The sequence below is a fragment of the Vipera ursinii genome (assembly GCF_947247035.1).
Source record: "Vipera ursinii genome assembly, chromosome: 1".
Taxonomy (NCBI): domain Eukaryota; kingdom Metazoa; phylum Chordata; class Lepidosauria; order Squamata; family Viperidae; genus Vipera; species Vipera ursinii.
Genome location: NC_139512.1, coordinates 214,419,085 through 214,445,590, shown reverse-complemented (window position 1 = coordinate 214,445,590; position 26,506 = coordinate 214,419,085). Strand labels below are relative to the sequence as shown.

Here is a 26,506-nt window from a genome sequence, read left to right as displayed (position 1 = left end):
GGGTGCGCCTGACCTTTGGAACCAGCTGCCAGTGGAGCTGAGGACTGCCCCCGACCTCCGTTCATTCCGCCGGGACCTGAAGACCTGGCTCTTCGAGCTCTCTGGCCCAGGCTGAGAATTTTAATTTTAATTGGGGTTTTTATTTGTTCAGGGATTGATATAATTTTTAATTGTTTTTAACTTTTGTATTTTTTGTTTTAATCACCCTGTAAATCGCCCTGAGTCCTTCGGGAAAGGGCGGTATATAAATACAATTAATTAAATAAATAAATAAATAAATAAATAAATAAATAAATAAATAAATAAATAAATAAATAAAAGAGGAGGAGAAAGGAGTATTAGGTATGTTAATTGCCTTGAATTATTTATCACAATAGTAAAAGTGGAAAATAAATAAATCCTGTTCAAGACTGCTTAGATCAGGTTTTCAAACTGTGTTCTATGAAACTCTAGAGTTCTATAAGAATTTAATGGACTTGCTGGGGAGACTAAAGGCAAAAAAAAATCAGTCATATGCTGGGCAATGATGTCCGTTGTAATTTTTCTTTAAAACAACAAACAAAAAAAACACGGTGAGGCTGATCAGTGGATATTCACAAGCCTCCATCTCCCTGGGGCAACTATGGTCATTAATTCTGTATGTGATAAACAAGAATGATTTGGGGATTTAAAAACAAAAACAAAAACAAATGAACAAACAAACCAAAAACAGGTTCCATGACTTGAAAAAGTTTGGAAGCTCAAACCCTCTGGCATCTCTGCCTAAACTTCAGTAAGCAGAGGAATGATATATGTAAGAATTATTATGTATACGTATGGGTTTATGCATAAAATATCTGTATAAAGCTTCAAATGTTTAGTGAGCATTGCATGTGACTCTGAGTTAAAATGGTTAGCTGCACCAAGTATGTACTCTGATTAATACTGAACAGTGACAAAAAGGTACAGTGAGGGAAAACAGTATTTGATCCCCTGCTGATTTTGTACGTTTGCCCACTGACAAAGAAAGGATCAGTCAATTTATAACTTTTTTGAAATGCCTTTTTCTGGATTTTTTTGTTGGTATTCTGTCTCTCACTGTTAAAATAAACCTACCATTAAAATTATAGACTGATCCTTTCTTTGTCAGTGGGCAAGCGTACAAAATCAGCAGGGGATCAAATACTTTTCTTCTTCACTGTAGCATTTTTAACGTGCTTGATTTTTATAGTTTTAATATGGTTTTTATATTGTTTTAATGGGTGGTTTTAAAAAGGGTATAAATAGATAAATAAATGTTCATGAAATATAAGATACATGAAAGAGAAAGCTGAGTAAGTGAACCATGGATAAAAGTTCAGGAATTCTATACTTGTACTGGGGTTTGGGACATGTCTCCTTAAAAGAGTAAGTTTAGCATAACTTAAAGAGTGCTTGCAAACAGATTTAATGAAATCTTACCCAATCCATGTTATATCAGCAATGGCATTACATAAAATGCTTTACTGATAAACAAATTTCCTCAACTTTTTCAATTTCTATTCTGCCGGGACTGCCTTTTTCTTTTAAGGAGTATACCTCCCAGAGTAATCACCTGGATCATTCCCTGTATATGTTTTATCACCTAAAATCCATTTAGATGCTAGATAAATCACATAAAGACACACACAGAAACACACATTCACAATTTTATTCATTTTAATGAATAGTCATATTTGCTAATGCTTTATTGGGGAGCAGAAACCTATGTAGACCAGAAGCCACACTGGGGCTGTTCAAAATGTTAGTAGAGTCAGAAAAAGAAACTGCATGGGTTTAACTTTAATTTAATATAAATTAATTTAAATGTAATTAATGTGATTATTTATCATGCAGTTCATATTTTCCCTTCCCTGTCACAATGTAAAATTGGTATCAACTGCATCCAAGATTTCATAGGAATTTATTCTAAGCTGGGTGTTACAGGTGGCTTTGGGGCTACAAACTGTGTATTCCCACTCTGTACTATATTAATTACAACAAAATCTATATAGAAAACAAGTGGCCATTTAAAAAAAAAACAAATAGGTATTTAAAGGCAGCAAGTATGTTCTATACTTCCTACGCACAATAATTTCATTTCCCTACAAAGAAATGTAATGGAACAGTTGCTTATTTTTAAAAAAAGAAATGCAAGTATTAAGTAGATTAAACATAAAGTTGCCTCCTTCATTTCAAGTTCAACAATTTCCCTCAATTATTATTTTTAGCCTTGACAAACAATAAACACCAGCTTATACTTAAGCACTATGTTTTAATCACTGAATGCTCTTGGTTTTTGTCAAGTATCTCTTGAGTACATTACAGTAATAGCATAAATTATTTAATCATATGACAGCAGCCAAGCTTAAACTAGGGAAGAGGTAATTCAAGAGGAAAATTGTTTTCGTTTTCTGCAGGTTCTCAAAAGACCTTTTCAGATCTAATAGCATATGCGCCAATTTCTGCCCCCCACCCCACCCCCGCCTCCTTGCCAGGTTTGATCAAGCTGAGAAGTTAAGCTAAGCCATGAAACATCAGGAGATCTTTAATTTACTGCCAGGCCCAATCAAGAAGGCTAATAGTCTGAGGCCAAATCTTTATTTCTATTTGCATGGAAGAAGAGACGTCAACTATGGTTCAAGGATTAATTGATCAATGTTAACCTCCTGGCAAAAACAAACTAACTAGTGACCAAGTCAATAACATTTTGTTTTCCAAGTCAACTCAAATGCTCAAATGGCGAACTAGCTTACCTAACAAATGAGACAGAAACTAGTGGCCCACTGGGACTTCCGGTGGCTCCGCGGCGACGGAGGGAGCCTTTCCGGGCTGCCCGCGGCTCAGCTGGTGTTTTTTCGCCCGAAACAGCGCCGATCAGCTGTTCGGGCGAATCCGAAGCCCCCTCCTCGGGAGAAGAGGAGGGGGCGAGCTCCCAGGTAGGGGTAGAGTTCTCCAGGGCCGCCTGAGCTTATGGCTTGGGCGGCTGAAGGATTGAACTCCCCCGTAGCCTGGGCTGCTCCCAGCTGGCCGTCGCCTCTGCTCCTGACTTCTTGGAGCAGAGCCAGCCGTCTGCGACCACCCCTGCCTGAAGGAATGACTATGATTTAAAGGAGCAGGCAGAGCGATACAAGAGGAAATGGTAAAGAGGATTACTATGTTTTACTCTCCAGCTTGATGGACTTTTTTGGATTACAAATCTGAAGTGAAAGTGCGTCATATTTGGTAAAAGATGGCGGCTAAACCACCCCCTAAAACTCTTCGGAGTGCTGGAACTTCTCCCGTGCAACAATCATTATTGCAGGCGCTGCATCCTCCTGATGTATTGACATCAAAGGACTTACAAGATGCTCTTGAAAAACATACCCAGGTAATTTTGGAATCAATTAATATTAGATTTGCACAGATGGAGGAGAAATTGGAGAAATTGGAGGAGAGAATGGAGGAGAGGATGGAACAGAAGCTCAAAGCGATGAGGGTAGACTTCAGTGTTTAAAGTGGCTCGGTGTGTGGAAGAATTGGAGGAAAAGCTAGAAGACTTGTCTCAAAAGAATGCTATATTAGAAGCAAAACTATTGGAGAATGAAAATAAAATGGAAAGGGAACTGTGTCTTGCTCAATATTTCCAGATGCAGTTTGCCATTAGAATTAGAGGCTTAAAGGAGAATACTAAGGAAGATCTAAAGCAGCTGGTTTCTGAGGCTTTTGAAATAGTGTTGAAACAGCCAGCATCTGAAATAAAAGGAGGCATGGACAAAGTGTTTCGTGTGAATTCATGGATTGCCAGACAGAGAAAGTTGCCTAGAGATGTGGTGGTATATTTTGCAAAAAGGGAAACTAGAGATGAAGTTATACAAGCTGCTTATGATACTAAAGTTATGATTGCTAATCAAGAAGTTTTGGTCTTAAAAGAAATTCCTCCAAAGATTCTAAGGAGAAGGAAGGATTTTACATTTCTTGTGCAAGAGCTCAAGCAGCGAGATATAAGGTTCAGATGGGAGATCCCAGTGGGGTTGATGGTGACGCACGAAGGTAAAAAGTACCGTTTGGTTACTGTGATGCAAGCGTGTGATTTCTACAATAATGTTTTAAATGCAACGCCATTAACACTTTTGGAAGCTGGAAAGGGATCTGGAGAAGGAGTGCATCAAGAGGCCGAAGATGGTCAGATAGAAGACAAAGGTGTTGGAGGAGATCAAGATACAACCTCATCGGATGAATCTATAAAACAGAGGGTGACGCGTGCTGCTGCAAAACGATCTAAGAAGAGAAAGTAGCAGGAATTGCAGAAGTCTATGGAACTTTTACGATATAGTCAAGTAGTCAAGTAGGGGAGGGGGGAAAAGATTTGGGTGTAGACGTAATATATTTTTATATTTGGTGGTTCTGTGGAAAGGGTGAGCTTTTTTGGATTGTGGTACTGGAAGAGGAACGGCCGATTACAGAAGAGTTGACTTTAAAGTTTTTTGATTTGGGATCCTTGGTTAATTTGGAAAATTATTTGTAAGAATGTTATATCATGGAATGGATAAAATGGATGGAGTTTATTTAGGATAAGTATAGGGTTGAGAAGGGGTTTTTTTCTTCTGTTTCCCTTTTTTTTGTCTTTAATATATATTTAATACTATTAAGGTTTGTTCCATTCTATATAAGCTAGAGAGGGTCCTTTTCTTATTCTAGTTTTTTTATATACATATATTTAATATTGTTAAGGTTTGTTTTATCCTATATAAGCTAGAGAGTGATGGATTTTAGAATTTATAGTTGTTAGTATATGGTTGCTTAGGTTTGTTTTTTTATATATATATATATACCTTGTATTCAGCTCTGGGAAGTAGGGGGGGGAGGGGGGAGGTAGGGGGGGGAGGAGGGAGGGGGGAGGAGGGGAGGTAGGGGGGGGAGGAGGGAGGGGGAAGGGGGTTTTTTTAAAGGAAAATTGTATTTTAAAACTTTTCAATAAAAAAAAAAAAACTAGTGGCCCACTGGTCCTCATGCCACTCCTTAACCAAGATCCTGCAGCATCTGTGTTGCTGCTTTCCTTGTCTGACAAATTTGTGAAATGACAGAGGCTTAAGTGACTAGCTCAAAGAGGGTAGGTAAGTACAGGTATTGACAGCTACAGAAATGACCTTGAGGGAAACTAGGCAAAGGCAATGATGATTACATTTTAATCATCCTTGGGTTTTTTTGGAGCCTTGGTGGAGCAGTGGGCTAATGCCTCCTTAAGTAACACCAGCTGCCTGCAATTAGTGCAGGTTCGAGTCCCACCAGGCTCAAGGTTGACTCAGCCTTCCATCCTTCCGAGGTAGGTTAAATGAGGACCCAGATTGTTGGGGGCAATTAAGCTGACTTTGTAATAATGCCGCTTGGGGGTGTGTGTGAAAGCCCTAATAAGCAGGCATATACATAGAATGAAGGCTACTGCTAAGCTTGTAAGCCGCCCTGAGTCTTCGGAGAAGGGCGGGATATAAATGGAATTAAATATATATATATATATATATATTGGAGCCTGGAAAACAGCAAAACTGTGAGAAAGAAGCTTAAATTAATTCCTTCCTCGTTCATATAGCATAAGAAGGAGGTAAGCTCTCAAGATTCTGTTTCTCAACCTTACTGCAATATAGCAATGTTTCTCAGTCTCAGCATGTTTAAGATACTTGGACAAACTCCCAGAATTCTGGGCACTAGAGTCCACTCATCTTAAAGGTGCAGAAGTTGAGAAACACTGCCATAAAGTACAGTTTCTGATTAGGGAGGAGGAAATAAGATGGCAATGGATGAACAATTCTGAACTTAAGCTCTGGGAAAATTTTCATGGTTTTCCATTTTTATATCCCCCCTTTTTTTTTACTCCTTTGTCCTTACTATCTACCTATATAGTTCTTTTCAGATTTGTGGAGTAAATTTCCTGACCTGGCCTACTTAAAGAGTTGACTTTTGCAGATAAAATATAGACAGGCTCATTCATCAAGAAACCTTACATAGTCTGCCAACATTAATCCAGATTTACTTAGGCACTGATGGAAAACTCAAAGAATTGCAGAAAAGAAAAGTATGAGAAGAGAGGGAAGATGCCATTTTTTTTATTTCCTCCTTTCTTTGCTTCCACCCAAACATCAGATTTTTAACACTGAACCTAGGCCACCAGTACTCTGCTATCTACTCCAGAGAGTGGACTATGTCAAGTCACTCAAGGTTTATGTCTGTTATTGAGAATCTTCCAGTTGGTATGTAAGTGTCCTGCTAAGAGCTCTTTGCCCTTCCCAATCCTAAAATTGTATTGTGGCTTCCCTAGAAAATGTAGGTTTTAGCCAACATGTGGGTATCACTCATACTTTCTTTTTTTATTAGAATTTCAGAGAATTCAGATGATCCCTAGGAATTGATTAGGTCATACAAAATCCTTCCAGATTCCCTCTGCTGATCATCCTTATAAGGAAGCACCTCCATCATCACCTCCCATCATTTTTGTAGAATAAAACCACAAATGATAAGATTTTTTGAACAACTGTGATATGCAATAAAAGGGGGGGGGGAACCTGAGAAGTATGAAGAAGTGAGAGACTAAATGAAAAGGACATTAAAAAAAAAGAAATTAGAAGCAATTTTTGAGAAACGAATGCTAATTCTGAAGGAAATGAAATTGGGGCGGGGGAAACAGTATTATATAAAAAGTTTTACCTCCACAGGACACTCTAATTTCATTCCAACTGATGATCGGGAAATATTTACATTTTCTCCTTTTTCAGAAGGTCGTATTTGGTAGTTGACTGTGTTATAAAGAACCTAAAAATAAAATTACACATTTTGTTAAAGAATCTATTGATGGAATTTAGAAAATCATTCTGGCCAAATCAAGATGGAATATGGTAGTGACCATTTTGCACACACACACACCCTGCCCCCAAAATAATTTAAATTGTTTTTCAGATGGAAGCATACCCTGATTTACAACATAGTACAAACATATATGTAACACAGATTGTTTAAAAATCAGAAACTATGCCTTTCCTGAATAATGGGGGGGAGTGGGGGAGAGAGAAACCTATATAATATATTCTATATATTCTATGCATATCATGAGGAACAATCAATATAAAAGAAGATATAAAAAAGAAAGTGCACAAGGAGCAAGAATTTTAAGTGAATTTTACATTAACTTAGGAGGAACATAAATACATATAGTGCAGCAGAATCTGTAATAAGAAATGGAAATAAACCTGCATTTACTCTAAGAACAGATTACTGTTTTCTGGTAGCAGAAAGCTTTAGAAATTCTACCTTTTGACTGGGCTCACATATCTTCACCATCATCATTTAATAAATTTCCTTCTAGGAAAGATTGGCGTAATAAAATGTAATTCCTATGACTAATGGCTACATTTACTCTTCATATTACAACAATTGGGAATAGACAAAGAAAGGATAAAGTAAAGTGAAATCTTGTATAGATAAGGGCAAAAAAAATACAATGCAATAACTCTCTGAATGAATATAAAAATCTTACTTATAGTTATTTTTAAAACCATAAATGCCCTTGACCAGTTTGCTCCTCTCACTCTTTTGTAACTCCTATGATAATACAAATTTATGCAGGAATAATAATTAAAAAGGGCTATTTTAATTTTTTGCTTCTTTTTTGAAATGATGAATGTCACTAGCAAGTACATGTTATCCACAAACTAGCAGGTTTTTTTTGAAGAAGCGTAACTGATATATTTATGCATAACAAAAAGCTAAGGGTGTGTCAATTATATTCCTGTTATTCCGTTCTCCCCAGTCAATTCCTAAAGATAAGGATACATTTTTTTTTAAAAAATACAGCATTGTAATATTAGGTATGAAGCAGTAGGCGTGAGCTTAAATGGACTCCAGAAGATGGTAGAGAACAGGAAGGCCTGGAAGAACGTTGTCCATGGGGTCGCGATGGGTCGGACATGGCTTCACAACTAACAACAACAACATTAGGTATTTTCCCATTACATTTACTGATTAGTCAAATAAGAATGAGCTTTTAACATCTAGTCTACAGTATAACAAACTGTTTTTTAAAAGATTATTGATAGAAAATAGAATTTTATGCAAGGAGCAAAGCAAACCCATATATACCATTTTGGCTTTGTTTTGATACTTAGCTGTTTTATTCAAAGCAGCTGTCCAGTTCCATGTTCTACTAGCATAAAGATGAAACTTGTTATTCTTTAGTCAGGTAGTAAATAGGGCTTTAGAAATTTGTGACATACCTCAGCCTGTAGAATATTGCTTGCTGCCAATAGTAATTCTATGGCACTTGGGGGACAGTGCGTCAAAGCATAGGACAGGAGCTGCTGCCGAACGGCCATGTCTTGAAATCCTTCGGATTGTCCTAACTGGCTACAAACCTCCCAGCTTTTAGAGTATCCTGCCATGGATATTACAAAAAGGACACAGTATGGAAAAAGTTAATGTACTAACTATATTCATTCATCATTCCATCCTCAATAACTCCTTCTGTATAGCATTTTTAATTTATATACTAAATTTATATGTTGCCCATCTCACTGTCACATGAGATGTAATATCCCACTCTATCTCATCACAATAGGGTTCACTCAACATACACAAGCAACATACAAATATAATATACAAATACTCTTTCCAATATTTAAAAATAAGACAGTAAATGGCTCAAAGGTTTGTGCACTAGAAAAGAATCTTCCAGATCAGAAGGATGTCATAGCCTATCTACAGATACCTCACAAACAACAAATAATAGGCACTGATCAAGTTTCAGGAGAAAAGCAGAGGGCAACATGGTGTTTTATACAATTTAGAAAATTCCCAAGATAATTTTTGTAATCATTTGTGCACATGGATGGGGTTCAGATATACTCTACCTGAAGCCATAAGTTCCTGACAGTGCATATTTGCAGCTTTGTAATCCTGATGTTTGAGTGCTTGTTCCACTAAAAGTATCAAAACCTGTCCTTTTCTCTCCATCTGGTCATCACCTACAAAATAATTTATATATATTCATATTCTTACTGGTAAAATGTTAAATGTATAAAGCTGTGCTGTATACAGTGTGCTGTACACAGCACACTGAAAATATGCATGCTTTGATAATGTTACCCAGCTGGCTACTGAAATGTCTATAACAAACACCCAAGCACTAAGCAACTTTCCCCATCTAAGAAATTCAGGCAATATTTTACAACATTACAAACAAATGACAATGTTACCCACTTTCCAAGAACAACCCACATTTATTTTTTTAATGACCTTGTAATCCCTTGTATTGGGGTGGGGTTGGGGTGACTGAATGGAGCTGAGTGTTTACTGGCTGGATGCCTTTCCTGATGCCTTAGTGGAGTTCATAGCAGATATTTTCTCTATGCGTTCAGAGAAAGAAATATCTGCTTCTACCTCAGATCAAACTCACAACCTCCTGATTGTCAGGCAAGAGTTCCACTTCTAGGCCACCACACCACTTAAGACAATACAGTAGTTTTTTCATCTTTGTTGCCAGACATTTAAATGCAGAACTGCTTTATCCAAGATACCCAGTGACATTTACTACTGAAAATTCTGTGTTGTCTACTGTTTAAAGAACCAAAAGCAGTTAAAATAACGGGCCAAGCAAATATTTAGATGTTGCCCTTTTTCAAATTCAGGTGCATAAAACCATTAAAAATTGAACGCAGCATTAGAAAGAGCATGTGCTATGTATAAAGAAGTAAAAAAATAATCACATATCATGTAATATTTTCTGGATATAGGTTTTAGTGGAAACCAACAGTGCATTTTTAATTATATTTTTATTGCATGTTTAGCTGATCTGTTTATTCTGAATGGGAATTTGGGAATTTGTTTTCAAAGCTGATTTCTAAAATTGGCATCTACCAATTGAGCAAGTTTTTTTGGCATAAAGCTGGGATATAAATTCTGTAAGTAAAATAAAAAAAATAAACGTACGCATTAAAGAACAACTCTAAGAAGCTAAATCACAGCATATAATCTTAGCTACCTCTGGAAAAACAGAAGCAACAAAGCTGAAAGATGTATTTCCTCTGAAAAACTGCCTATGTGCCAGGCAAGATAAGGTAACTACCGTATATACTTGAGTATAAGCCGACTCGAGTATAAGCCGAGACCCCCAATTTCACCCCCAAAAACTGGAAAAAGTTATTGACTCGAGTATAAGCCGATCCGCCGTTCTGCAAGCCTCTGCCGCCAGCAGAGGCTCGATCCGCCATTTTGCAAGCCTGAATACACAGGAATACCCTGTGTAGCCGCGGCTCGTCGGCAGGTCTCCGTTCCTCCTGCCGACCTTTGGGGAGGTTTGGGCGCCTCCCCAAACCTCCCCAAACCTCGGCAGGTCTCCGTTCCTCCTGCCGACCTTTGGGGAGGTTTGGGCGCCTCCCCAAACCTCCCCAAACCTCGGCAGGTCTCCGTTCCTCCGCGCAGACCTGCCGACCTTTGGGGAGGTTTGGGCGCCTCCCCAAACGTCCCCAAACCTCGGCAGGTCTCCGTTCCTGTTTGGGGAGGTTTGGGCGCCTCCCCAAACGTCCCCAAACCTCGGCAGGTCTCCGTTCCTCCGCGCAGACCTGCCGACCTTTGGGGAGGTTTGGGCGCCTCCCCAAACCTCCCCAAACCTCGGCAGGTCTCCGTTCCTGTTTGGGGAGGTTTGGGCGCCTCCCCAAACCTCCCCAAGCCTCGGCAGGTCTCCGTTCCTCCGCGCAGACCTGCCGACCTTTGGGGAGGTTTGGGCGCCTCCCCAAACGTCCCCAAACCTCGGCAGGTCTCCGTTCCTGTTTGGGGAGGTTTGGGCACCTCCCCAAACGTCCCCAAACCTCGGCAGGTCTCCGTTCCTCCGCGCAGACCTGCCGACCTTTGGGGAGGTTTGGGCGCCTCCCCAAACGTCCCCAAACCTCGGCAGGTCTCCGTTCCTGTTTGGGGAGGTTTGGGCGCCTCCCCAAACGTCCCCAAACCTCGGCAGGTCTCCGTTCCTCCGCGCAGACCTGCCGACCTTTGGGGAGGTTTGGGCGCCTCCCCAAACGTCCCCAAACCTCGGCAGGTCTCCGTTCCTGTTTGGGGAGGTTTGGGCGCCTCCCCAAACCTCCCCAAACCTCGGCAGGTCTCTGTTCCTCCGCGCAGACCTGCCGACCTTTGGGGAGGTTTGGGCGCCTCCCCAAACGTCCCCAAACCTCGGCAGGTCTCCGTTCCTGTTTGGGGAGGTTTGGGCGCCTCCCCAAACCTCCCCAAACCTCGGCAGGTCTCCGTTCCTGTTTGGGGAGGTTTGGGCGCCTCCCCAAACCTCCCCAAGCCTCGGCAGGTCTCCGTTCCTCCGCGCAGACCTGCCGACCTTTGGGGAGGTTTGGGCGCCTCCCCAAACGTCCCCAAACCTCGGCAGGTCTCCGTTCCTGTTTGGGGAGGTTTGGGCGCCTCCCCAAACGTCCCCAAACCTCGGCAGGTCTCCGTTCCTCCGCGCAGACCTGCCGACCTTTGGGGAGGTTTGGGCGCCTCCCCAAACGTCCCCAAACCTCGGCAGGTCTCCGTTCCTGTTTGGGGAGGTTTGGGCGCCTCCCCAAACGTCCCCAAACCTCGGCAGGTCTCCGTTCCTGTTTGGGGAGGTTTGGGCGCCTCCCCAAACCTCCCCAAGCCTCGGCAGGTCTCCGTTCCTCCGCGCAGACCTGCCGACCTTTGGGGAGGTTTGGGCGCCTCCCCAAACGTCCCCAAACCTCGGCAGGTCTCCGTTCCTGTTTGGGGAGGTTTGGGCACCTCCCCAAACGTCCCCAAACCTCGGCAGGTCTCCGTTCCTCCGCGCAGACCTGCCGACCTTTGGGGAGGTTTGGGCGCCTCCCCAAACGTCCCCAAACCTCGGCAGGTCTCCGTTCCTGTTTGGGGAGGTTTGGGCGCCTCCCCAAACGTCCCCAAACCTCGGCAGGTCTCCGTTCCTCCGCGCAGACCTGCCGACCTTTGGGGAGGTTTGGGCGCCTCCCCAAACGTCCCCAAACCTCGGCAGGTCTCCGTTCCTGTTTGGGGAGGTTTGGGCGCCTCCCCAAACCTCCCCAAACCTCGGCAGGTCTCCGTTCCTGTTTGGGGAGGTTTGGGCGCCTCCCCAAACCTCCCCAAGCCTCGGCAGGTCTCCGTTCCTCCGCGCAGACCTGCCGACCTTTGGGGAGGTTTGGGCGCCTCCCCAAACGTCCCCAAACCTCGGCAGGTCTCCGTTCCTGTTTGGGGAGGTTTGGGCGCCTCCCCAAACGTCCCCAAACCTCGGCAGGTCTCCGTTCCTCCGCGCAGACCTGCCGACCTTTGGGGAGGTTTGGGCGCCTCCCCAAACGTCCCCAAACCTCGGCAGGTCTCCGTTCCTGTTTGGGGAGGTTTGGGCGCCTCCCCAAACCTCCCCAAACCTCGGCAGGTCTCCGTTCCTGTTTGGGGAGGTTTGGGCGCCTCCCCAAACATCCCCAAACCTCGGCAGGTCTCCGTTCCTCCGCGCAGACCTGCCGACCTTTGGGGAGGTTTGGGCGCCTCCCCAAACGTCCCCAAACCTCGGCAGGTCTCCGTTCCTGTTTGGGGAGGTTTGGGCGCCTCCCCAAACGTCCCCAAACCTCGGCAGGTCTCCGTTCCTCCGCGCAGACCTGCCGACCTTTGGGGAGGTTTGGGCGCCTCCCCAAACGTCCCCAAACCTCGGCAGGTCTCCGTTCCTGTTTGGGGAGGTTTGGGCGCCTCCCCAAACCTCCCCAAACCTCCCCAAACCTCGGCAGGTCTCCGTTCCTCCGCGCAGACCTGCCGAGGTTTGGGGAGGTTTGGGGAGGCGCCCAAACCTCCCCAAAGGTCGGCAGGAAGAACGGAGACCTGCCGAGGTTTGGGGAGGTTTGGGGAGGCGCCCAAACCTCCCCAAAGGTCGGCAGGTCTGCGCGGAGGAACGGAGACCTGCCGAGGTTTGGGGAGGTTTGGGGAGGCGCCCAAACCTCCCCAAACAGGAACGGAGACCTGCCGAGGTTTGGGGAGGTTTGGGGAGGCGCCCAAACCTCCCCAAACGTCGGCAGGTCTGCGCGGAGGAACGGAGACCTGCCGAGGTTTGGGGAGGTTTGGGGAGGCGCCCAAACCTCCCCAAACAGGAACGGAGACCTGCCGAGGTTTGGGGACGTTTGGGGAGGCGCCCAAACCTCCCCAAACAGGAACGGAGACCTGCCGAGGTTTGGGGACGTTTGGGGAGGCGCCCAAACCTCCCCAAAGGTCGGCAGGTCTGCACGGAGGAACGGAGACCTGCCGAGGTTTGGGGAGGCGCCCAAACCTCCCCAAACAGGAACGGAGACCTGCCGAGGTTTGGGGACGTTTGGGGAGGCGCCCAAACCTCCCCAAAGATCGGCAGGTCTGCGCGGAGGAACGGAGACCTGCCGAGGTTTGGGGACGTTTGGGGAGGCGCCCAAACCTCCCCAAAGGTCGGCAGGTCTGCGCGGAGGAACGGAGACCTGCCGAGGTTTGGGGAGGCGCCCAAACCTCCCCAAACAGGAACGGAGACCTGCCGAGGTTTGGGGACGTTTGGGGAGGCGCCCAAACCTCCCCAAAGGTCGGCAGGTCTGCGCGGAGGAACGGAGACCTGCCGAGGTTTGGGGACGTTTGGGGAGGCGCCCAAACCTCCCCAAACAGGAACGGAGACCTGCCGAGGTTTGGGGACGTTTGGGGAGGCGCCCAAACCTCCCCAAAGGTCGGCAGGTCTGCGCGGAGGAACGGAGACCTGCCGAGGTTTGGGGACGTTTGGGGAGGCGCCCAAACCTCCCCAAACAGGAACGGAGACCTGCCGAGGTTTGGGGAGGTTTGGGGAGGCGCCCAAACCTCCCCAAACAGGAACGGAGACCTGGGGAGGTTTGGGGAGGCGCCCAAACCTTCCCAAACGTCGGCAGGTCTGCGCGGAGGAACGGAGACCTGCCGAGGTTTGGGGAGGCGCCCAAACCTCCCCAAAGGTCGGCAGGAGGAACGGAGACCTGCCGAGGTTTGGGGAGGTTTGGGGAGGCGCCCAAACCTCCCCAAAGGTCGGCAGGAGGAACGGAGACCTGCCGAGGTTTGGGGAGGTTTGGGGAGGCGCCCAAACCTCCCCAAAGGTCGGCAGGAGGAACGGAGACCTGCCGAGGTTTGGGGAGGTTTGGGGAGGCGCCCAAACCTCCCCAAACGTCGGCAGGTCTGCGCGGAGGAACGGAGACCTGCCGAGGTTTGGGGAGACGCCCAAACCTCCCCAAACGTTGGCAAGTCTCCGTTCCTCCGCGCCCTGCCTGCCTGCTTCTTTCCGCTGCGGAAAGAAGCAGGCAGGCAAGGCGCGGAGTTTGGGGAGGTGCGCGCGCACCTCCCCAAACCTCCCCAAACTTCGGCAGGTCTCGGACGGCGGTGGCTTGGGAGAGGTGCGGGCGATCCCGGAAGCACCAAAGCCTCGGCCGCGCACAAGTCCTCGGTAAGTTTTTTTTGTTGACTGGAGTATAAGCCGAAGTGGAATTTTTCAGCCCAAAAAGTGGGCTGAAAAATTCGGCTTATACTCAAGTATATACGGTACTTTATATACTAAGAACAGAGGAAGCAACTGTATCACTTATCACAAAGGTATTAATCAGTAAATATATGGAAATATAGTCCCAGAATATGGTAACTAATATGCCAGCTGGGGAAGGGGAACACTGCAAGGCATAAAACATTGTAGTCTGAATACAGGAACAACCAATGCATCCAATGATGTGCAGAACATTCTGGATATACTAGTATTATAACACATCATAGAAATCAGAATTAAAAAAAATTGTAACTTCTAATACAGTTGATGTATACAGGACAGAAGTCATGCTATTACAACTGATAAACACAATTGATACATGGACAGAAGCTTCTTCACAACCTATTATTTTTATTGTTACCATAGATAGATTTTTTTTCATGCTCTTCGGTGCTCTAGATCTCGTGCTTAGGAAATATCCTCTCACGATGACATGTAAGGTACAAGTGCTGTACAACTAGCAAAATCTAACTAACATCTCTACAGTCTTCAGGTCTTTCTCAATAAGATCACCTGTTTGTTTACCACTCAAAATATAAACCCCTTTTCATCCTCTAGAAAAAAAAGACTATAAATATATAAAATCACTAATTATAAAAAAAAATCCCATGACTGTCACTGTAATTATAATAGTATGTAAGAAAGACCCTGAGGAAGGAGCTGGAGAGATGGTCAGAGAGGAGAGGGCCTAGCCTGCAGCTACATAATGGACAGACCAAAAGATTCGGAAGGGACCTTCCCTAAGTTCTCAGGCTGTAAAGGAGACAGTGGGAAACTTATACTTGCAATATTTTGCTAACGTAGCCTTACAAAAAACTAGAATTAGCTCTTCCGGTCATGTTTCCTGTCTGGTTAACCTAGGCTGACAATCATTTTGAAACAAAAATTATTTTAAAAGGACTTTCATAATTAATGACTCAAAGAGCAATCCCTGCACCTAGTAAACAGCTGTGAGAAATATTTAATGTCAGATTCTTTCAAGGTTAAAAAGCCAGAAATGGCAGGTCACTTCTGAGGATTGTTCCATGAAGGCGAGATGCCAACCATCTTTGAAGCTGCCATGAAACAGTGTCTTTGAAAATCTATTATAGAATTAATCAATGAACATTTATTTTGAAGTATAATTCCTGTCTCTCTTAACTTCAGTCAGTTAAGAAATAATGAGAATATAACCCACTCTTCCTTAACATGATGCTCTCCAGTGGTGGTAAGCCCAGCTTCTACATCACTCCTTGGCAGTAATAGCCATGGGTTGCTGACAACTGCAACTGAACATCTCTGCAGGGCACCACATTGTCAAAAGCTAATAAAGAGAATAAAGCAGAAAGTTCTTGGCCTTATTTTTCACAAACAGATGAGACAGGAAACTTCTTGAAAGTAATATAGTAAGATGAAGTAGGATTAGGTTTATGAAAAAACAGCACTATGGTATTATGGAAGTTGTAGAACTTCTAGTTTATTTCCAGTGCGCAACTCCAAGTACTGGTTTCCAGGTTTCTGCAACACATAGCTAGTGTTCTGAAATTTGATTCAGCATCTTCTATGTTGGCTTCTATGATAACATATTTTATTTATCCTGCTTTTTTCCGCTCTTTGTAAATAATTGCAGACTGCTATTTTTATCTTAATTTGCATTTTCCTTTGTCCCTTAAGTCAATCTTTGATTATATAAACTAATCATGAATCTTAGCTGTTAAAATCTTTTTCCAAATATTTCATTGATTTCTATCTTTCTCATATATTTCCCAAGGGCTGACCCCGCTCAATTAAAAATGAAACTCTTTACAGTATACCGTATTTTCCGGCGTATAAGATGACTTTTTAACCCATGAAAATCTTCTCAAAAGTCAGGGGTCGTCTTATACCCCGGGTGCTGAAACTTTAGGGACAGGGATTTGGGGAAGAAGCTGCACTGTGATTTTTTACAGGCTGGGGTCTGGGCATCTTTCCTTCTAAAGTTGAACAGCAGGTGTAATCTATCCCAACTTGAAAGGCAGGTGGGGAATGCATCAGCCAGAGCAGCCGCTTAGCTGTAAGGACACATTTGACTCAGGAACTGGGCGAGCGGGCTGTAAAACCTGGAGCGGATCTCCCATTTTGTCTTTTTTTTTTAATCCCATTTATATCCTGCCCTTCTCCGAAGACTCAGGGCGGCTTACAATTTAAAGCCCAAATCAATGTGCTTAGCAATAGCCTTCATTCTATGTATATGCCTGCTTATTAGGGCTTTCACACACACCCCACAAGCAGCATTATTACAAAGTCAGCTTATTGCCGCCAACAATCTGGGTCCTCATTTTACCTACCTCGGAAGGATGGAAGGCTGAGTCAACCTTGAGCCTGGTGGGATGCGAACCTGCACTAATTGCAGGCAGCTGGTGTTACTTAAAGCTCTGTGCAGGGAAAGCTTTAGAGTGAATTAGGAAAAGTGAAAAAGTGAATTAGGAAAATAGGGAACAGTTGCTGGAATTGGGTATGTGTAGTTTAACGAAGAGAAGGGTGAGGGGTGACATGATAGCAGTGATCCAATATCTCAGGGGCAGCCACAAAGAAGAGGGAGCCAAGCTATTCTCCAAAGCACCTGAAAGCAGGACAAGAAGCAATGGATGGAAACTAGTCAAGGAGAGAAGCAGCCTAGAACTAAGGAGAAACTTCCTGACAGTTAGAACAATTAACCAGTGGAACAACCTGCCTCCAGAAGTGGTGAATGCTCCAACACTGGAAGTTTTTAAGAAGAGACTGGACAGCCATTTGTCTGAAATGGTATAGGGTTTCCTGCCTTAGCAGGGGGTTAGACTAGATGACCTCCAAGGTCCACTCCAACAACTTCTTCTTCTTCTTCTTCTTCTTCTTCTTATTATTATTATTATTATTATTATTATTATTATTATTATTAAAGTTTAATCCACTTGCACTGTTTTATGTTTACATCTTTGATGACGAACAGCCTTATGTTTATAAGTGACAGTTTTCCTACTAAGTACCTGCATGTCATAAGCATTTGAATTAAAATTACCATATTAAAATCAAATCTGATGTTTTTTAATTTTTATTTGGTGTGCGTTGGAAGAGGGGTAGTCTTATACAGCGAGTATAGCCCAAACCCTATAATTTAACAGGAAATGTAGGGGGTCGTCTTATACACCCAGTCGTCTTATACGCCGGAAAATACGGTAATTGGATTCCCACAATAGTTCTGGGCCTCAAATGAACTCAGACGCTTTCTGAAATGTATGGTAAAAGATGGACAAAACATCCCCCTTAATGCGGAAGAACTGAGAACAGTGGGAAGGGCCAGGCCTAGTTGATAAAAGAAAAAGGCTGAATTTAATGAATATCAGTTTGAGTTACTTGGCTGCCTGGGGGAAAAAATCTTGCACCATAATCCCTGAGTAATCCCAACACTGTTTTCTAGCTATACTTTCTATCTCCAAAAGAGGAACAAAGTGCAACTTAATGTTTTAGTTATCCCAAAGATGCTTTTTCACGAGGCAACTGGACTTTTTTGTTTTTCTGAAGATGTTTTGCTTCTCATCCAAGAAGCTTCTTCAGCTCTTCTTCTTCTTCAGAGCTATGCTGGCTCACCAATTCTGGGAGCTGAAGTCCATGAGTCATAAAAGAGCCAAGGTTGCCTAACCCTGAGCTAGGAGCTAAGCAGAAAAGCAGCTGGGGATGGTAGCTATTGTTGTTTCTGGTGAAGCAACTGGTGTCTCAGAGTTGTTCTAAGAGTGACAGGGGAAGTGGTTTCTGTAACTTTGTGTGAATAGAGCCACTGGACGCAGCCTAAGGCAAACAGACAGAAATAAGGTTCTTTAGCAGTAGGGTTCACAAACAAACTGTAGTAGACTAATATTAGTAATAGGAATAGTAGTAGACCTGGGGGAGTGAGTACTTCCCATTGTGTACCTCTGTGTGGGTTGCCTAAAGGCCAAGGGGGGGTTGTGTTGGCTCTCTGGAGCTTTGGGAGCCCAATGACATTGGATATAGATAAAACAGCCTGTGACAACCAACCAACACAAGTTAGGAATGATATTTGATTTTACCTGCAACCTTCAGCAAATTTGCAAGTCCCAAAAGCTTGGCAGATTGCTTATAGTTTGTGGGCAGCCGAGAGAGACATTCCTTGATAAGGCTGAGTCGATCAGAACACAAGCGGACTGGAGAGAAAATATGTTTATTAAGAAATGCAATAAAATTGTATTTAAGGCAGATACTTGGAAAGTGTTCATGAGTGCTATAAATGTAAATGTATATTTAAAGTAGGCCTATGCAAAGCATTCAAATTGGTATTTCATAAATCTTGTTGGTGCAAGTGAAGCATCTCATTGTGAAGTGCTAAAGCTTAAACATCCTCTGGGAGATTCAGTGTGATTGTTTTGAAGGCACAGACAACACTTTAGCAGGGACTGTGAACCAGAAGCGGATCAGTTATATACATATATGCATGTGGAGAAATGTGAGAAGCAGCTGAGCAGCTGAGGAAAAAGCTATTTGGCTACTTCAAAAACTGCCTCTTTCACACTGATGTGCATTGCAAAATACTCCTTTCAAATGCTGTGAGGAACCCAAATTTAAAGCACAACTGAACACCTTCATTCGTGTGGAGAAAAATTGTTACTCTAGGAAATATCTTATAAATGGGCATCTTCTATCTTTGGAGGATAAAAATCATCATGTTATAGTTTGGAATCTTTTTTTTTTCAAAACACTGAAAATATGAAAACATGAAATATGAGATAGTACAGCCCAACTCAGGAGGAACATCTTAGTTTCCACTCTGTTAATTCAGAGTTAATATTGACTTTCCATGATAAATAATTTTGGATTTTCATATTCCAGTTTAGTTTTTGAGCCTGCAGGCGGTATCTTTCTTTTTATCTTTTGTATGGTGGCCTGTTATTAAAGTGTAAAAAGGAACACATAATGATATGCAATCTAAAGTTTTTAAAATGTTTTTGCATACACTACAGCTGACACTGTAATTAATGGCCTTCTGTACTCATTAAACTAAACAGATTTTTTAAGCAATAGTAACATTAGTCATTTTCAAAAACTCCTGAAAGTTTTTTCCCCAAATAAATAGAAAGTGGAAAAACAAAATAACAATAACAAAAAATGTACAAATTAAATACGACTCTCTGACTGATGATATATGAGAATATCTGATAATATCAAGGCAGGTAAAATGCAGAAAAGTGTAAATTAAGTTGAATGCAGCATGAATTGATTATTTAAAAACATAAACAAGAAGCAATAGGAATAAGAATAAATTAATGATAAATGTGGATTACGGTAAATACAAAAGTAAATAAACAGGATGAAAGGGGTACAGAGATGCTTTGGTCATACAGAAAGAATGAAAGAATCATAAAACAAGTAAATGAAGAAAGAATGAACCAGCTGAGATGATGGAGATGACACCGATGGTTACATGAAGCTGTTGGGATCCTCCAAGAGAAATGATTGACAGGTTTAAAGAACCAAAGTCATGATATAGTGATATGGCTGTGATAGACATAATAATTTACAGGTAAAGATTTCGGCGTATTTGAAAGACCATTCGCAACAACAATATATCGTGGAGTGGAAAAAATGGATTGATTACATCCAGAATAAATATGGGACTAAAAAGTTTCATTTAGCATTTGAATAAGTATTGATGGGATATTTATATTGTTTGTAGTCATTTTATAAGAGCTAAAGTGCAATAGACCTAATAGTTTATTGTTGTTAGCATATGGTAGTTTATGATTGTGTTTTACTTTTATACCTTGTATTTAGCTCTGGGAAGTCGGGGAGGGGGGAAGGGGAGGGGGGGAGGGTTGGGTTGGGAAGGGGGAGGGGGTGGGGAGGGGTTGTTTTGTTAAAGATAAAATCTATTGAAAAACTTTTCAATAAAAAAAAGAATTTACAGGTAATGTATGTATATTTTAGGGGAGATATAGTAGTAATTGGTTTTGTATAAACTAGTTTTAGTCATATTATGGTAGTAGTGAGTTTCTTGTAAACTAGGCTAATTAATATGAGAAATACTTTAGATTTTAAAAACATGGGTTTTTAGATTCCAAAGTGGCTGGGAAAGGAAGATGCAACTATAACATTAGGATTAAATAGTAAATTTAATCCTAATCAGCCAATCTCAATGTATACATGGTTGTACTTTGACAATAAAGGTTCTTTCATTCAAGTTGCACCATACAGTAAAAACTATGGTCAGATTGAAGAACAGTGGATATTCTTTAGCTTTGTTTTGCTTTAATAGGTTTTAATAATATAACCTAAATGTTTTAATGTAAAGGCTAGGGGGACACTGAGCAATATATCCTAGAAAGGAATTAGATTATTTATACAAGAGTACAAAAATGCAATGATTGTACCTACTACTTGCACAAATATGAAACCTTAAGGCTAGTATTAAAAAATTGCTAAAAAGAACACATACAAGATAGAGATGATAGAGCTAAACTGTACCTTGTAATGGTAAAATTTTCACACCAAATTCTTCAAAGTAGCTAAGAGAATGAATAAGATCTAGTTCCTCTTGAATAACAGGTGGACAGTCTGTAATGAGCTGTAAGCAGGATCTTTTAAAAAAAGGGAGAAATTTAAGACTAAATTTTTCTTCAAATAAAATTATGTTAACAGAAAGTTGACTCATTTTTTTAAAAAAAGAAAATAATGGACATAAATGACTAGAATACTGAAAAGAAACACTTAGCTTGCAGTATTTTGTTTCATGACCTACTTATATTAAACTGTATTATTTGTGAAGGAATATATAATATATATGATCACCTGGCCAAATCCATGCAAGTATCAGTCAGATTGGTTGAAGAGTTGAAATACTCTCGGCTAGCAGCCAAAACTAATTCAATGCTTTTCTCATAGCTGATTCTGCATTGCATTTTTCCTTTAGAAACGGGGGGATCTATTGACCAAACACTGCAATGCATCATTTGCCCAGCTAAATGGATATTCTCCAGCAGGCTTGAACATAGAAGACTTTCAGTAAAAATCTACAAAATAAAACACAATCAATATCATAGAATGTTTTTATGTTTGCTAAACTCTCAAATATAGACGCTGAAATAGACAGCATAGGACAGCTTTCAGATACATGTACATCAATATAATTGTTTTAAGAAATCTTTTTAAAACAAGGCTCAGTCTAATTTGTTTATTGTACATTATTTATTTAAAAGATTCATATGACTGCCCATTTTATATTAATAACCCTGGTAGATTCACAACAGCAGCAGACAAAAATAACAAAATATAATAAGATAAAAAACCAAGGCACCATAACACTCCTACCCAAAATATACATGTACTGAACTCAATTCCCAACCTGGAATTCCCATCCCTCACCCCCAGTGCCTGGGGGAAGAACCAACAAAATTATTGTCAGAACTCCAAAGCAGACAAAACTTGGAATCCAAGGACATACAAGATAATACTACCTTTATTACAGTGTTATAGTAACAGAATTTTGTTCTCATCAGTCAGCCATACCCTTCTGAGATTCGAACCTGGGCCGACTGCGTCTTAAGCAGTTGTTTTAACCCCTAGGCCACAGGCTCTCTCTCTCTCTGTTAGCTGTGGCTACTGCCTGTAGATGGCCTTGGGCTAGGCTGAAACAGGAAATAAGATTTGTCTTGTGTCTGGGACTAAGCAGGTTTATTCTGAATGCTTAACAAACATTTAAACATATCTTCCTTGCTTCTCAGCTAACAGAGGGACCCTGTGGCCTGGGGTTAAAACAACTGCTTAAGACGCAGTCGGCCCAGGTTCGAATCTCAGAAGGGTATGGCTGACTGATGAGAACAAATAAGTTTGAAATGATCATATCGGTCTCCCTTTATTCTTTGTTAGCAAGCCAAAAAATTTACACAAATATGAGCTGCCACTGCTGTGGCTACTGCCTGTAGATGGCCTTGGGCTAGGCTGAAACAGGAAATAAGATTTGTCCTGTGTCTGGGACCAAGCAAGTGTATTCTGAATGCTTAACAAACATTTAACACATATCTTCCTTGCTTCTCAGCTAACAAAGAGACCGAGCCTGTGGCCTAGTGGTTAAAACAACTGCTTAAGACGCAGTCAGCCCAGGTTCGAATCTCAGAAGGGTATGGCTGACTGATGAGAACAAATAAGTTTGAAATGATCATATCGGTCTCCCTTTATTGTTTGTTAGCAAGCCAAAAAATTTACACATACACACGCTGCTCAAAAAAATAAAGGGAACAGACATCCTACTATTAAATACAGTACATTGTGTTGTTTAAGTGTTCCCTTTATTTTTCTGAGCAGTATGTGTGTGTGTGTGTGTGTGTGTGTGTGTGTGTGTGTGTGTGTATATATATATATATATATAGAGAGAGAGAGAGAGAGAGAGAGAAAGAAAGAAAAAATCAAAAGGAACAAAACACAAAGAGACATATATTATCCAAAAAAACTTGGAAGTGGTGTTAAAATATAAGTGAAAACATATAACAGAAAATATAAAATTAAATTTACCTATCGTCTATCAATCTATACATTGTTACAACAATATACAATTCAATTCTATTGTCAGGGCCCACTTCAAAACTTCATCCCAAGAAAGCAGAACTCTTGGAAGCAGTTTCTTCCAAAAGGATCTTTTATTAGGAGAAGTTGATAGCAGGCATAATAGACAGGATCTGAGGACTTCCTGCTCAGATCGATAGGTTAAAGTGTCCCAAGCAAAACCCCACCCCATAGTTCATCAGGTCAGTTCAAACGGGCCAATCCCCAGGTATTAACTTCCTTGTGGGGAAAAGGGAGATAACATCATGCTGTCTCCACTGCAGCAGCGATGTTTTGGCGGCTCTTCACACCTTCTCCAGGGAGCGCAGAGATAAACCAGTTGCCAGCGGTTGCATTCCTTTCTCCCCCTCCCTCCTTTACTAGCTGACAACAGGGGGAGAGAAAGTTCACAGGAGAAATATGCAGGAAAGCAAAGTAGCAATAGAGGAAGTCAAGGCAATAACCCCAAGCACTTCCCCTCCCTCCAGGAGTATGGCAGAACCCAGGAAGAGAAGAGAGTGAGATTTGGGTCAAGATGAAAAAGGAAAGAAAAGGATTAAGTTTAGGAGGGGGGAACGAGAACCCTGTAGATATGGGTTCTGACATCTATATATAATTATCTAGTGCAAACATTAGTATATTATGCTAATATAATAACCTAATTTTTTTAACACACTGTATTTTGTATAAAGATGTCCCCTATTTTATTATAATTTTCCAAACAAAATCTACACCTAAAGGCAATCTGCTCACCAGCAGCAAATTTAATCATGTCTTCAACCCACTGAATAAATTTAGTAATTGAGTAAATGAGGCCATACTGTACATTTATCTTTCCAATGTTGCAATATCTGTCTTTTAGCTATAGTATGGACACAAATCCATTTATGATGTCCAGTTGTTAAGTTCCACATATTAGGTATGTAACTTAACAGAATATTATCCTCTGAAAATTTTAGTTTCATTACACAGCGACATTTATGTAGTCCACTACTTTCTCCCCAAACATAGTAAACATTCTAAAATCATGTTTTAAAGAAGCATTATCCTTGTTGTATGTCAAGAAAATTCTATCCGGAAGAATCCTTTTCATATTATACAGAAGTAATGAAGGCAAAAAAATTCCAAACATTATTTTTTTGAGGTAAATGTCAAGACATTCTGCCATTGTCTAAGCAATACAGGAACCTCTAATTCTTTATTCCAATCCTCTCTAAGTGTCTGCATATCAAATTGATTTATTGATCTGTGTTAATTTTTAAATGTATTTATTTACATCCACCATTATTATTTTTATAAATAAGTCAAGGCAGCACACACACACAATATTCCTTCTTCCTATTTTCCCCACAATAACAACCATATAAGGTAAGTTAGGCTGACAGAGATTGGCCCAATATCACCCAATCAGCTTTCATGCCTAAGGAGGGACTATAACTCACAGTCTTCCAGTTTCTAGTCTGATGCCTTAACCACTAGACCAAACTAGCTCTATATTTGATAATAAATATCTATAGAAATTAATAGTAGGTTTTCTTTAGTTTTAAAGGATTTAATCAGCTGCTCCAATATCTCAGGTGTCTTGAAGCTAAAAACGTGGTTGGTCCAAACAATTTCCAACCAATGTTAAAAATTCATCATCATCAGCTATCAACTGGTCCAAGTCAATATCCCTGTTTTCAACTAATTTTTCATGTAACTATCTTTTTCACAATATTTAATGTTGGATTTTCCAAAAAAGTCAATTTAGAATGAGAAAAAGGATCATTTTTATTACACATTCCATTGCTTTCTAATTAATATAAGTTTTTCCAGAGATACTGGAGTTGACTGTATTTATATCCTAATATTATACACCTGACAAAGGTGCTATAGATGTATATTCCAAATTTGCTCAAATTGAAAAAATAATAACAATTGTTGGCTTCCAATATCTAATATTTGACAAAAGGTAAACTTTTTGATTCAGAAAACCAAATCCTTTTCCATTAATAATTGATCATTTCATTTTCACCAAAAGATATTCTTAGAATAGACAATTCCATAATTTTTTAAACAAAGAGTTTACTTTTTGAAAATATTTTCCAGATATTTGGACAGGAATTCCTTTCAGGATATAAATTAACCTGGGAATAATATTCATTTTGAGAGCATTCACATTTCTCCAAAGGGCAAGGTTTAATGACACCCATCTATCGTTATCTGAAAATATCTCTTTCTATACTTATTTATATTACACATTACTGAGTTACATCTTTTGATATATACATATCAAAATATTTAATGGATTGGGAACAAATACTGAATATTCGGATGGATAACCATTTTTTTTTCCTACTGGCATCAACTCTATTTGGATCAGTTGTCTGAAAGGTGCTTTTCAAAAGGCAACTGGACTTTCTTTGTTTTTTCCTTGAAGACATTTTTCTTCTCATCCAAGAAGCTTCTTCAGTTCAGCACCTTTGGAACAACCATTACTTGGATGACTGAGAATCTCCATAGGCTTTTGGACCAATTAGTTAAAAAGGCACCTATCATTTGCATCGCCACACTTTTTTATTTCTAAAAAGAAGAATGTCATCTGCAAATAAAACCAGTTTATATTCAATTGAATTATGTACTATTCTGTAAATCGCTCTACATTGCCTAATAGCACAAGACTAGGGGTTCACACAAATATTAGAAATCAAGGGTGAAAGTAGACATCCTTGTCTAATTCTCTATATAATGGGAACCTGCAGAGAATTTACTGTTAATCCTCTGTCTCTTTATCTTCATGAGAACTAGGGGTAAGTCAAGTCTAAGATGCTTTCTCAAATTACCTTTCTGCCCTGGAATCAGATTTATTTTAACTGCCTGCTATCTTGGTTGTGGCTTTCTTCAAGGTTCCATCTACCATTATAGGAACCGATAGATATATTTGGACATTATATTCTCATTCTCTCTCTCCCTCCCCACTTTTCTTTCATAAGGAACCCATATGTAGTACAAATATGCTACTAGTCAACAAGAAAATTTGTTTTTGTATTTGGGATAAGCCTACTATAGAAGCAACTTTCAAAAGAAAAAGAACCACATATTTTTTCATGAACTATGATAATAAAAATGCACTTTATAAGTAAGCATTTCAGCATGGCATTCCTATAAAAAGTCTAGCCTTCATCTTGCAATAAGAGACACAAATGTAACATTGCTTTTCTTGATACATTTAGATGTGTGTTTGTGTGTGTATGCATCCTCACAAAACAAAATCTAATTTTACTCTTGTAATTTTTATACAAGTTTATACAATTTCCACATTTTTCAAGAGCCACAGAGATTAACTATCTCTCAGAATAAACCGTATAATTTAAATAAGACTGACTATAATATGAAAATGTAAGTGTTTGAATTTCTTAAATATAAGTTATACAAAAATTAATGCAAATACTGTACAACAGG

General features: G+C 41.0%; 1 protein-coding gene across 2 annotated transcripts in view; it reads right to left on the bottom strand.

The window, feature by feature from the left end:
• Positions 1–26,506, bottom strand: part of NBAS (NBAS subunit of NRZ tethering complex) — a 175,961-nt gene that overhangs the window by 66,964 nt on the left and 82,491 nt on the right. For both annotated transcript variants that reach the window (XM_083348576.1, XM_083348577.1), the window contains exons 30-35: positions 21,317–21,537; positions 20,993–21,105; positions 18,565–18,678; positions 8,874–8,987; positions 8,241–8,398; positions 6,679–6,783 (exon numbers count right to left, since the gene is read on the bottom strand). In XM_083348576.1, coding sequence (XP_083204702.1) covers positions 6,679–6,783; positions 8,241–8,398; positions 8,874–8,987; positions 18,565–18,678; positions 20,993–21,105; positions 21,317–21,537 — 825 coding nt within the window. The remainder of the gene's footprint in view (positions 1–6,678; positions 6,784–8,240; positions 8,399–8,873; positions 8,988–18,564; positions 18,679–20,992; positions 21,106–21,316; positions 21,538–26,506) is intronic.